At 43.6% G+C, this 14194-nt stretch overlaps 1 protein-coding gene across 1 annotated transcript; it reads left to right on the top strand.

Moving 5' to 3' along the window:
* The first annotated feature begins 3302 nt into the window (after positions 1 to 3302).
* LOC136678966 (inhibin beta A chain-like) lies at positions 3303 to 10351 on the top strand. The gene is made up of 2 exons (XM_066657179.1): positions 3303 to 4291; positions 9344 to 10351. Exons 1-2 carry the CDS (start codon positions 3817 to 3819, stop codon positions 10153 to 10155), a joined length of 1287 nt encoding a protein of 428 aa, XP_066513276.1. The 5' UTR covers positions 3303 to 3816; the 3' UTR covers positions 10156 to 10351.
* The last annotated feature ends 3843 nt before the right edge of the window (positions 10352 to 14194 follow it).

Genomic DNA, 14194 nt, shown 5'->3' with positions numbered 1-14194 from the left:
GTGAGGGGTAGCCCATGTGCTCTGCCCACAACAGCACAACACTCACTGAGACCTTTGCACTGAGAGTCCTTTTCGGTGCTTGTAAACTTGTAGCAGCAGAGGAAACAGTGAAAGCTGAAATCTAGTAAGTTCTACACTTAATGCTACAGTTAATGCAAATTCAGAATCATAAAATCATAATATATTATGTCTTATCTCTTGTCTCTGAGCAAAAACATTGTAGCAAGGTGGGGCTCAGAGCAATCAGAACTAACCTGAGGTGGGTGGGATTTGGTGAAAGATGATTCTGGAACTAGTGCACTGTACATTTATGAAGATCGTTTTATTTTAATGGATATTTGTAGAAAAACAGAGGGTCTTGTAGAATTTTAACATGAATCAGACTTACTAAATAAATAATAAGTATAATATATATATTATATATAATAAATATTATATTTATATAATTATATAATTATAATAACAATTATAAAAGGAAACCTATCCCTATCAGCACCCATTATCCTTATTGTTTTTTCCATACTTAGTATCCATCCATCCATTCATTATCTGTAAGTGCTTATCTAGTTCAGGGTCGCGGTGGGTCCAGAGCCTACCTGGAATCATTGGGCGCAATGTGGGAATACACCCTGGAGGGGGCGCCAGTCCTTCACAGGGCAACACAGACACTCACACACGCATACCTACGGACACTTTTGAGTCACCAATCCACCTACCAGCGTGTGTTTTTGGACCGTGGGAGGAAACCGGAGCACCCGGAGGAAACCCACGCAGACACAGGGAGAACACACCACACTCCTCACAGACAGTCACCCGGAGGAAACCCACGCAGACACAGGGAGAACACACCACACTCCTCACAGACAGTCACCCGGAGGAGACCCACGCGGACACGGAGTACACACCACATTTCTCACAGACAGTCACCCGGAGGAAACCCACGCAGACACAGGGAGAACACACCACACTCCTCACAGACAGTCACCAGGAGGAAACCCACGCAGACACAGGGAGAACACACCACACTCCTCACAGACAGTCACCCGGAGGAAACCCACGCAGACACAGGGAGAACACACCACACTCCTCACAGACAGTCACCCGGAGGAAACCCACGCAGACACAGGGAGAACACACCACACTCCTCACAGACAGTCACCCGGAGGAGACCCACGCAGACACAGGGAGAACACACCACACTCCTCACAGACAGTCACCAGGAGGAAACCCAGGCAGACACAGGGAGAACACACCACACTCCTCACAGACAGTCACCCGAAGGAAACCCACGCAGACACAGGGAGAACACACCACACTCCTCACAGACAGTCACCCGGAGGAAACCCACGCGGACACGGGGAGAACACACCAACTCCTCACAGACAGTCACCCGGAGGAAACCCACGCGGACACGGGGAGAACACACCACACTCCTCACAGACAGTCACCCGAAGGAAACCCACGCAGACACAGGGAGAACACACCACACTCCTCACAGACAGTCACCCGGAGGAAACCCATGCGGACACGGGGAGAACACACCACACTCCTCACAGACAGTCACCGGGAGGAAACCCATGCGGACACGGGGAGAATGCACCAACTCCTCACAGACAGTCACCTGGATCGGGAACCGAACCCACAACCTCCAGGCCCCTGGAGCTGTGTGACACTAACTGATGTGCCACTGCGCCGCCCCCATGTTTGCAGATAATAGAAAAAAAAAAGATTGATATGTTCGCTCTGAAATTTTATGTACGCTGTATTTAATATAAGCAAAATCCTCACCATTCAAAAGCATGATGTGGCCTCTCCTGTGGCTTCTTTCTTTCTGTTTGATTGTCACTGAAAAATAATCTCTAAAAAAAAAAGCTAAATTGGAACAAAAATTGGCAAGCGGAATGGAGCGGTCCAGCTGGCTGTCTTTTTGTCTGTCCACTCATTTGTTTGTCTATCCGTCACTCACTTTTATACCGCAATGATGTGTTACTCTACATGGTTCACAGTGACCATTGTCAAACGCTGGTACATGGTGTCCCCAGCCCACACACTGCAGGTTTCAGTTAACCATCCTGACTTCAAACTACATGACACTGTTATAATCCTCGACATACTCTGTCATAAGAACTCATAACAGCCTGTGAAATATGACATGATATCTTTATGGCATGCTCAGGTCAGTGACATTCTGCAGGCCTCAAATAGAGTGTTACTGAAAAGTGGATCCCTACAGCTGTGAGTGAGCGATTATTGCTTGCTTGTTTTATGTCTTTGTACTCTTCGTTTATCTCCTGCATAGGAAAGGATGAAAGCAGCCTTTCACAGTGGAGGTGCACTCTTACCACAAGAGGGAGTAATGCCGTGCCTCCTGTTGGGAGTGTAGCTGTGGCTGGCATGTGCTCTCAGGTATTTTGCTCATGTTCTTCTCTACAAGCTTTGTATGTAATTGAAGCATCTGTGATAAATGATAGCTAACCATCTGCCTTCATGGATGTAGTGAGGTAATTAGCTTGAGTCTCCCTGTAGTCATCATGAGCAATGGGCTGAAAGGGGGGCTATTTTTAGCAAAGTCCAACAGGTGACATAACATATGTTTGCGTCACTCCTCACTCGGAGCAGTCGGACTCTCAGTTTAATGATTAAATGTTAAATATGTAGCAAACTGGTGGTTTGAGCCATGTGGCCTATGGTAATATCATGCTGAGTAGTTAATTTGGTGCAGAGAACACCCCCATTGGTAGAGGAAATGCCCAAGCTGTGCTTCTTTCTAGGAAGTGTGTGTGAGAGAGAGAGAGGGAGAGAGAGAGAGAATGAGAGAATGAATGAATCTGTATGTTTGCAGATGTGTGCATTGTGTACACAGCCATGTCCACCCCTCACCACCTCACCTCCCCCAACGCAGCATCCCGACACATAGTTAAAACACCACAGAACAGCAGCAGATGGATCAATGCCGAGAGAGAGAGAGAGAGAGAGAGAGAGAGAGAGAGAGAGAGATAGAGATGTACGGATAGGAGGAAAGTGAGACAGAGAGAACGCACGCGTGAGTGTTAGGAACCCTTTGCCAGCGAAGGAAAAAAAAAACTGTTACACATATTACCGGGGGAGTTGCTGAGGAGAGAGAGAGAGAGAGAGAGAGAGAGAAGAAAAAAGGAAAGTAGAAGTTAGTGACTCAGAAGTAGTGAGGAAGATAGTAATAAACTGAGAGGGAGGAAAGCAGGGGGAGGAAGGTATAATTACAGAGAGAGAGAAAGCGAGAGGGTACACACAGTGAAGACAGAGGGAGAGAGAGAGAGAGAGAGAGAGAGGGAGAGAGAGAGAGAGAAAGAGTCAGAGAACTGTCTAACCCTGCCCACTTTCCACAAAACCATTCAACTCAGGCACAGGGAGCTGCACTCTGTCAGGTTTCTCCACAGCTCCGCACCTCTGCTGTCCAAAGCTTGGCAGAACCAGGACCGGAACCAGGACCATCAGGACCACGGCCAGCGCCACAAGCAGGACCCAGGACTGAGGGACTAAAACCTTAGAGGTACTCAAGCAGAACCAAAACCTCCAAACCAGAATCTACCCGCTGACCGGGACGCTCCTGTCCAGGACTGCCTCCCGCCTCTTGACTGAGTCTTTCTGCTTTTGTCACCATGGCTGCTTCTCACAGATAAGGATTATTTTAGCCTTCGCGCCTCTTGTTTCCCGCCTGCTCAGTTCTTGAACAGGCTGGGCAGTCAGTTGTCCACTGCTGCTGCTGGCAGTGCAGCCAGGACCCATCAGTCGTGAGATTGTGGCCGCATCTGACCCTCCTTTTGTCCCGTGCCCAGGATGTCCTCCTGCTCCTCCTCCTCCTTCTCCTCCTCCCTTGCCCTAACACTGACCCTGCTGCTTCTGCTGTCCGGCTGCTTGCCCAGCCACTGCTCCCCAACACCTGCGGGACCGGAAATCCAGACCCAGCAGCGAAAGCAGCAGCAGCAGGAGCCCGAGGCTGCATCCTGGGACGCAGGGGACCCAGTCACCCCATGCCCATCCTGTGCCCTCGCGCAGTTACAGCAAGACCCAGCAGCCTCAGAGCCCGGTATGGTGGAGGCAGTGAAGAGGCACATCCTCAGCATGCTGCACCTCAACGCTCGGCCCAACATCAGCCATCCGGTGCCCCGTGCTGCCCTCCTCAACGCCCTCCGCAAGCTGCACATGGGCCGCGTGTCCCGGGATGGCACGGTGGAGATTGAGGAGGAGGCAGAGGAGACTGGAGAGCACGAGGATGAGCAGCCCTCTGAAATCATCACCTTTGCAGAGCCAGGTGAGTCCCACTTTTGAATTTGGGTTTTGAAATGTGTCTGTGAACACTTTATAATGATGCCTTCATGTAGGAGTTCTGAGAGTTTATTTTTTAGATCAGGTCCCTGTAGTATCGCATTTATTCCTATTTATTACAAGCAATACAATCAATATCGTCATGCAGAATATTGCCATTAGGCATGTGCTGGCATTAAACTTCAGTATTAAAATAATCCCATAGCTTTTCATTGTGATTTATAATATATCAATAATATATGAAGATAAAAATGAGTAGGGTGCTGAAGATTCTCCTCAGTACCTCAATTTCTCTGTGACATCATAGCACAGCCACTAAAGGATTGTATATACGATGCTCAGTATCAATCACTAAACACTGGCCACTGTTTCTATCAAGCTTCAAAAGCACTCTCTGTATCGTCTGTTTATTAACAGGCCAAGGATGAAACTGTGAGAAAGAAAAAAGGGAGAAAGATTGCTATGGGTGAACACATGCTCTCCAGCTGTGGAACATCCAGCCAGGAAACTCTGCCTGACTCTCAGCTCTGCTACCGATGTGTGGCGAGATATCTGTGCTCCTCTCAACAGCTCTTAAAACCAGTTCCTTTTGAGGGGGCATTCACGAACAAGATCCGTATCAGTGCTGCTGAGGTGTAAATTTGAGGGCAGAAGGTTTCGAGATGCGGGCTCAGATTTCCAGACAGCTTAGGTGAAACACCAGTGGGTAAAAAGGGAAGCCTGTAGGGAAAAGACTGGAAATTGAACCTCCTGGAGTAGGATTGTGTCCTTGTGAAGTTGCGTCTGAAGATGAGAGCTTTGGCCAAGTTGTTACCCATTTTGTTTGGCTTCTGAACATATTTACCAGTGTTGACTTATTTGACTGCTTTTTCAAGTTGGACGTGAAGAATACATTTCATTTGGACTTTATTCTCCTGGTCCCTGCTAGAGTTTTCTAGAAATGCATTGAGGTAAAACTTCGCATGTGTGTTGGATTAAGATAAAGGAAAGGTTGAATTTAGTAGAATTTTACCTGGATGCACGTTAATGATTAAACAAACACCTACATCGAAAGAAATGTTACAGGAATTTGTACAGGAGAGTCTACCTGTTGTGGAGTTGCTGGGTTTCCAGTCCACGGTGCTCTCCCATGTGTGACAAGCAGAGCAATAATCCTCTAATCACAGTGCAGCCTACAGACAAGAGGATGTCTTTGCTGCCCTCAGAATAAGGGGGGGACCAGTCATTAAAGAATAGCATGCAGGCTTGCAGAATGCACTGCAGCAGCCATTAATAGCCCTACTCTATCCCAGTGGGTTCAACAGAGATAGTGTGGGATGGGAAGGTTCTGCGAAGGCATTCCATTTTTAATTGGTTCCTCATGACTTTTTTATAACAATGTCACAGAGCCACAAATCAATATGACATTCCTACAGAAAAGTCCAGCGCCATTTATCCTATCAGACCCGGTCTTATAGGCACAAACGAATGAGCTTACGGAATCTCGTTTATAGGGCCAACAGCCGTTTCAGTGGCAGGAGAGCGTTTCTAAAGATAACAAGGGGCGCGTCTATATTTAGTGCCTTGTGGCCATCGGTGACGCTGCCGATAGGCACTCATGTATGTTTTCCCTCTGTGGAGTGACCACTGCTGGTCCTGCAACGGCACCTAGTTTAATTATGTCTTTGAGTGCAGAAAAGCACGTGACAATGCTTTCTCTCACTTGCTTACATAAATACGCATAAAGGCTCATAGCTATTAATAGGCCCATTTCAGTGGACCTGAGATTAAATAAAGGACCTCACCGTGTCTTTATGAGAGTAGAGGGCGTTACGATGCACCCGGGAAGGCGGAACGGAGGGTGACTGATTTGAATCCATACAAACACACAGGGTTGTTAGTAGAACATAATTACTCCATTCATCAAAATATGGGCCCCGATAATTACTCTGGGCCCAGCTGGGTCCGGGGGGGAGTGGTGGGGGTTTCTTTCAAAGTGTCGGCACTGACTGAAAGAAAAAAGAAAAGCAGGGGAGAAATAGAAAGATGAAGACTCATCCACATTTTTCCCAAATGAAGCAAAGGCATCATTAACGGAATTTTTACATTCTCTGAGTCAGGACCGTTCTCTTTGTGCCAAAGATGCACGGCTATTTGTGATGTTCTCCACTACCCTGTGTGGCCTCTGCGCTCCAACCCATCTATTGAACCTGCCTGCTCATTCATGAAGAAGGGTGAGAGTGTTTCAGAGTGACTAATAATAACAGGGCCACTTTGCGATGCCCCCGCCTGCCTGTTCGACCCTGTGCATTTGAACCAGGTTTTAGGAAGATGGGATTTTCCATTGTGGAGAACATCTGCCTGACCATGTGGGGGACTGTCTCGAGTATTCATGCGCTTACTTAAAGGAATGTAAATGGGAACGGTGGTTCTCAGACTGATCCGGAGGATCCTCTAGACGTTGTTTTTGCTGAACGCCAATGTTGGTTTAATCTTCAAACAAACTGGTGACCAGCTATTAGCTAGAAATGTTGTATTTTTTAATACTCTGCTGAATCTTGCCCATAAATGCAGGTCAGTGTGCTCATTCTCCACAGATAAACTAGGCAGTTTGCAGTGATAATCATTCACCGGTCACTGTGTGTTTATTAGACGTTGTAGGGTCATGCCCCTGAGATTTTACGTGACGACATGCACAGATGACCTCTGTCTGCCACTGCCATTGCCCCTGCCACTTAAGTGTTACTAAAGAGTCCTTCTCACCGAGGATGCATGGGGCACAGGTTAATAAAACACACACACACACACGGACAAATACGGCAAACTCCGTATTTGTGAGAACAAACAGAAAAGGTCCTGCTAGATTAAGATATAAAGTCCAACTCGCAGTCTCAAATGTCACGTCTTGTTCAAATAGGAACCAGAGTCGATAAAATAAGTTGGCATTTCATCTGCAAATAGATAACAGCATATTGAGTCCCTCTGCTATCATTTGGTGGGGGGTGTGTGTGTGTATGTTTGCACCCATTGATAAAAAATTAGGCAACGGCTTAGCATGAATGATTTGCAGGGATGGCAATATATTTATTGTCTTTAACACCTAGACCGGGCTCTTAACACAATATATTTAAATCTTAAATGATTTTATTGTTGAGGACCACAAATAGTGATTCCACAGGTGTGTTTTTTACTTTTTGTAGTTCTTTAATCATCAGAGACACTCACAACAAGATTCCCCCTAAAACAAATATCCTCACGCCCCCTGCCCCCCCAAAAAACGACACAATGTTGGGTCCTAAATACGGAATATTCTGAGATCTAAAGACTGGATTTACCACACAACACAACTATCTGCCATTTGCGATTACTGTAAGAGATTGGCCTCAGATCCGGTTGAGTTCTTGCATAGTGCGGCCCAGGCATAAGACACCGACCATGGCACACATGCAATTTTTATGTTTACAATTCAAACTGTCTGGTAGCTACCACTCCAATGACCCTTCAGACTGTTCCAACACTTCCTAAACTAAAATCAGAAGAAGGCCACAGCTTCATCAGTCACAGAGAGTGTCATGGAAATTTAAAGCTGAGTAAAGTCAGTCCACCATCAGTGTTGTGACACTCGATCTTTCACTAAGCTGTGTGTTTGACAGCGTTATCCGCCATTGGATGGGTAAAGTGGCCCACTCTATCTTTGTTTAAACTTCAAAAATAATTCCTTCTGTCATATGTGTGAAGTGCCTTTGAAGTTCTCAGAATTTGTAGTTGGGGGACAGTAACATTTCTTTATTATTGCAACAGAAAATAAGTGCAAACTGTGGCCAAAGTTCTCATACCTTCAATAGGATGCGGAGGTGTCCCCAAACTTTTGACAGACCCTGTAGGTCACCGAGCGAGCACAAAGTCCTGAATGTAATCGGTGGCTTATCATGCCAACTTTTCTGCAGGGAGTAGAGAAATCCGCTCTGACATTGTTCTAAGTGCATGGACAACCTGTTGCGATTGAATCATGAATGAATGATGCTTAGGAAATCCTCCTTTAGTTTCATAGAGCTCTTTTCTTCAGAGCTGTATCAGATGACGAGGTGAAAGAAAGTATCATGGATTCCTGGTAAAAATCTCACCTGTGTTCCCATTATGAGGCATCGCACTGTCGGACAGAAAGGGGTCTAAAAACGGATGTTTTGTGAGTGGGCCGTGCTCACCGATCTCAGATAACAGATCATGTATTTTATCCAGACATGTTGACTAAATAATTGAATTAGCAGCTATTCTTTGGGAGGTGGGGTCTGGCCGGCCGAGAGCGGCGCGTATCACAGATCAATAAATCATCAGTGGTAACTGAATCTGAGCGGGCTTAGAGCACACAGTCATGTGCGAGTTATTGGGAAGGCCCTTGTCATAACATGACAGACTTTATGTACACAAATGGAGTGCCAGGATTTTAGCAGCAGGAAATGTTTTTATGGAGAAGGGCTAGGTGTTGACGAAGGACTGCAGATGGTGGAGAACGACTGTGAAAGCTCCTAAATCTGACTCTCACACAGAGAGAGAGTGAGAGAGTTTGGTTTATGCTGGTTTACTAAGCCCCCTGGGGTCCTGATTCCATTCAGCTGTTTCTCATCCGTATGGCTGCCCTCCAAAACACACAACAAATACCACTTTATTAGTGCGGCTTTACCATAAATCAGTTGACTGTTTCTGTAGTTTGGGAACAGATAATTGTTTTGAAGGTGCCTGTGGTAAGGTGAGGGATGTTTTAGTGCTAATGGAAATTCTCTTTTGTAGTGGTACAGCAGTATTCTGTTGTCCTTATTACCACAGGTCAGTAGCCTCCCATGAGCCATGACCTCTTTTCGCCCCTCTGCTTCATTTTCCAAGTTAACAAGGCAATCGTACTGGTCCATCTCTGTGGACACATGTATTATTCACATGTTGCAAGTATCGGTTGCTGACAGAAAGAAGGCAACTGTTATAATTTGGAGATGTGACAGTTTTCCGACTTGAGTTGGTAGCAACCCTCGGTGATTAATGAACCTTTCTCTTCTGTTCTCTGCAGGAGATGCTCCTGATGTTGTGAAATTCGATGTCACTAAAGACAGTGGTACCATGTCCGTGGTGGAGCAAGCAAACGTATGGCTTTTCCTGAAGTTGGCCAAGGGCATTCGAGGCAAAGGCAAGGTATCCCTGAAGCTCCTACAAGCTCGAAGTCCCAGGTCAGGCTCGAGTCCGGATGACCAGGAGCAGGAGGAGGTGTTGTCTGAAAAGACGGTAGACGCCCGGCGCAGTGGATGGCACACTTTGCCTGTGGGACGCAGTGTCCAGGAGCTGCTGGACAGAGGAGGCACCGCTGAGCTCCGGCTGAGGGTGTCCTGCCCTCTGTGCGCTGGCGCTGGAGCTATGCCCATCCTGGGATACGCCTCAGGGGATGGGAAGGAGAAAGAACAGTCTCACCGACCCTTTCTGATGGTGGCACTAAGACCAGCAGAGGATCACCTGCTGCACAGACGCAACAAGCGTGGCCTAGAATGCGATGGCAAGATCCGCACTTGCTGCAAACGTCAATTCTACGTGAACTTCAAGGACATCGGCTGGAGCGACTGGATCATCGCGCCGTCTGGCTACCATGCCAACTATTGCGAGGGCGAGTGCCCCAGCCATGTGTCCAGCATTACAGGCTCAGCACTCTCTTTCCACTCCACCGTCATCAACCACTACCGCATGCGTGGCTACAGCCCTTTCACCAACATCAAATCGTGTTGCGTTCCAACGCGCCTTCGTGCCATGTCCATGCTCTACTACAATGAAGAACAGAAGATCATCAAAAAGGACATTCAGAATATGATCGTAGAGGAGTGCGGCTGCTCATAATTGCTGCCAGGAACCTCTAACACACCTTCTCCTCGGTGGAAAAACAGTTTGCGTGAGCCCACGAACAGTTTCTAACGCTGTCGTTTATCTTGTCGTTATGTTTGTGGACCCTTCTACTGGGGACTCTTGGTTTGATCTCTGTGGCACTTTCATATAAATGTAAAAAAGACTCAAAAACGTAATATATTTTTGTTATCTGAAGGGGGTGGGTGGGTGTGAGGGAATGGGTGCATGGTCAAGATAAAAATGTCATTCCATGTTCTCTGCGCTGCAATAAAGAGAAGCGTCTCGGAAATATGACCCCGAGAAAAATGAACTATGCAACTTGTCGTGTTGTCATTGGATGTTTTTTTTTTTTTTTTTTTAAATACCATTTCTCAACAAGAAAATAGTTGGTTTTCTTTCTTTTTCTCTTTCTTTTTATGGAAAAATACTTGAAAAATAAGTAGTTTGACCAGCTACTGGAGCCAAACTATTATTATTATTATTATTATTATTATTATTTTGTTATTATTGTTATTATTATCCATGTCCTATAAATTATGAATGTTGATGGAAAATGATGAGAATTTGCACTAAACCAACATTCTTGTCATATCAGCCACACAAGAATATGTACATTTGGATCATATATAGAGTATACCAAAGAACCTACGTATAACTAGCTTTCAGAACAACTCTTCAGACTACCCCACCTGACTGTGGTACTAGTTGAAATTAGCAACCCGACATGGCCAACAAAATATATCTCTGTCACAAAATTCCAGTTTTCATTTTTTTTTTTTTTTTTCTTTAACATTGTCTCAACTTTCTCAATGTACAATGTTTTCTCTCGGTCTCTGCCTGTTGTCCATGAATATACTTCCAGTTAGCGCACAGTCTGGTGACACGAACTGTATCTGAGCCAGACGACACACGAACAACTAACTGCGTTTGTTCTGACAAAAAACAAACGACTCAACGTTGAAGGAAGCTTTTGGACATTAAAAATGTTAACTTTGTATGTACAGATATCCGACATGAGGTGGTGAAAATACATTGATGTACAAATGGGAAAAATGTGCTTGTTATGTTTTATATCTAATTTATTTTGCAGCATATTCTTTGCTTCACCATTAAAGCTAAGTTCTAAAAATAACATTGCTCTGTTGATATTAATTTCCTCCTTTTGTTGTACTCACATGACAAAACGTAAAATTAATGTTTGTACCTTTTTTTTTTACTGAATAAATTTCCAGTGTTCAGTAAGGCTTTAAAATTATTACAACTTTTTACAATTTATTACAATTTTATTTATTTATTTATCTCTGAGCGAATATTGAACAAAATGTAGGATGATTTCTGATAGAACACATTAAGGCAGTTGCTAAAGAAGTCTTTACTTTAGAGTGTCGAGCGTGTTCACTACAATAACCTACACACTGCAGACAACAGTCCACAATCCTGTATCACACAAGTTATTTTAAATCTGTGGAAGATTGTTAGAAAAATTTAATTCTTAGCAAAAACATTGGTTCACTCCTTAAGAAAAGTGTTGAAAAGTATAAAAGTGTAAATATTATGTAAATAAATAAAATATTGAAGTCAAATGTTTTTTCTAACTAAATAAAAGTCATTTAACAGGAGAGTAATTTATTTAAAAATCTCTGAAACTTAATTACTACAGTACCATGAGTAAAGGCTAGTCTCGCGTTGCCAGACTCTCTTGGCTCTCTGTGGCCGAAACTAGGTAAAGTCTTACAACCTCTTACTTTGTAAGAGCTGAAATCTAGGGTAAATGGGTAGGGTTTTTTGGTCATTTTTCCAGTCAGTCGTGTAGTAGGAAGCAGTATTGTGAAAGGCTCATAGGCTTAAGACTTATTAGTTTGATGATTTGGGTAGATATTAATCATTTTATTAGAGTCCATGTGAGATTTTGATTGTAGATCTCTGCACTTTTTTCAGAGACAACTTCAGCAGCTCTGCTTGTGGTGTAAGGATAAGAGTGGCTGACCCAGCAGTGGAGAGGTAATTACTCCTATCATCACTGAGCAAATGATACATGCCAAGTCCTCCACATACTCCTTTGGAAAAGGAAAGAATTCTCTACTTTTGGAAAGACTCTCTCTCTCTGTGTGTGTGTGTGTGTGTGTGTGTGTGTGTGTGTGTATGGTAGGATCCTTAACGTAAAGCATAATGGGGCATTCATAAAATGGTATTCGCCATATTAGCAAAACAGTGAACCTCTCAGCCTTAGCCTATTAATTTGACAAAGCTCAGTCCTAAATTTCTTCATCAATGTAAAGTAATAAGCGTACATTATGTAAATACGACGTGCCAGTTCTTATTTAGATGTTACAATTAAGTAAATTAAAGTGAGGAACCCCAACCAATGTATCTGCGTCATGTTTGTAAACAGAGCCCAGTTCCGCCCGTGTCACTTATTAAAGTTCAGGCTGCGTCCCGAATAGCGCCATATTCCCTACATAGTGCACTTCACACAGCTAATACACCCGTGTTAAATTAACACTGTTAGTGTCATAATTTAACACTCTGAGTGTAAAGTTAACACTAGTTGTGTTGATTTAACACTGGAAAATTTGCTGTGTACTGATAATAAAAGTAAGACAACTACACTGATACAATGCACTACTTTAATGGGAGGTGTGAAGCATATAGCCAACTGTAAATGGTTTTACACTTTATTTTAAATGGTTTAAGTGTTATTTTATTACATTTGAAATTAAGTTATGAAATTTGTACATGATCTAGGTAAGAATAACTCAGATTCAGTCACAGTGAAATGCTAACATATTAACAGTATTCCATTAGAACATTAGAACGAAAATGCTAATGTGGCTAACAGTTTATAATGGCTTTTTGCTCCTCATTAAGAGACAAAATTTTATTTTACTCCATTGACATAAGGAGATTTAAATGAAGTGAGACCCTCTTCAGTGAACGGATAGGGACTGTGTAAGTATATCATTCTTCCACACATTTTATATTTATGTTATGCTACAAAATCAGACACTGTGTCCCCAAAATTGCAGCCACAAAAAAAAAAAAAAAAAAAAATCACACGACTGAAACCCAAGGGTAGTGTTTACTTGAGTAAACTGTTAACTTTTTTTTTAATTAATGAAATATTTGTGCTGAAGAAAGCCTTCAATATTCAGTAACTACAAAACATAAAAGTATTTCACCCTGACTGTAATTGTATCCCTCTAAAATCAGTATTTATGTCAGCACCAAAATGTTAATATCGGTCGGTCCCGTAGTCCGTATTTACTGATGATTGTGCAAGGCCGTGCTGAGGGATGGGCATGGAGATAGACGAGCCCTTATGAGGCAGCAAATCATATTGGTAGACCTTTTTGGGCAACAGAAAAAACAAATCAGCGCAAACATTCCTTTGCCTCAAGGGCACATGCTTGAACGGCTTGATATCATCCTCCCACCCAAAAAATGTCCAAAAGGTCTTGAAAATATAATCATCCCATTGGCCCTGAAACACAGAGGAGCACCTAGAGACAGTCTTTGTAGTGCCCAATCAGTTCAGACGAAGACAGATATAGATGAGTAATTATGTCTTTCCTAACTCAGGCCCTGTTTACAGTAGATATTGCACAGTGTGACACAGTTCAGTCCAGGAGTAGAGCATAGTTTGACCAGCGTCCTCCCATTCATATTAACAGAGAGAGACTCTAAATGGTCACAGACCGAAGCAAAATCGATATTACCTTATTCAATACGTTCTTGTTAATGAGCTGTGAGAAAAATATAGCAGCCTTTTTCATAAACAGTTGTATGCAATTGAACTATTTAGTTATAACCTGTTTAACATAGTCCAAACCTATAAAAGGTAAAAGAGTAATGACAGGTTTATTAAAGACCCGGTTACGTTAACTTGTCTGTGTGGTGCGTACACAAGAAGATGTATCGTGAGTGAAATATTGAATCTGTGCTTTGAAATGACCTTTTTAAAAAAAAATTAAAGTTAAATAAATGATGTAGCTGTAAGATTAAGGAATTAAAATGCTGGTCCCTTAGAGTTCAA

Source organism: Hoplias malabaricus, chromosome Y, assembly GCF_029633855.1.
Source record: "Hoplias malabaricus isolate fHopMal1 chromosome Y, fHopMal1.hap1, whole genome shotgun sequence".
NCBI lineage: Eukaryota > Metazoa > Chordata > Actinopteri > Characiformes > Erythrinidae > Hoplias > Hoplias malabaricus.
Note: the sequence above shows the minus strand (reverse complement) of the source record. Positions and strands in the feature narration are given on the sequence as shown.

Bases quoted from the DNA above. Each gene is read 5' to 3' on its own strand.
- LOC136678966 (XM_066657179.1), top strand. From the start codon at position 3,817: ATGTCCTCCTGCTCCTCCTCCTCCTTCTCCTCCTCCCTTGCCCTAACA. The intron at 4,292-9,343 runs GTGAGTCCCACT...TGTTCTCTGCAG, and splicing joins CATCACCTTTGCAGAGCCAG to GAGATGCTCCTGATGTTGTG.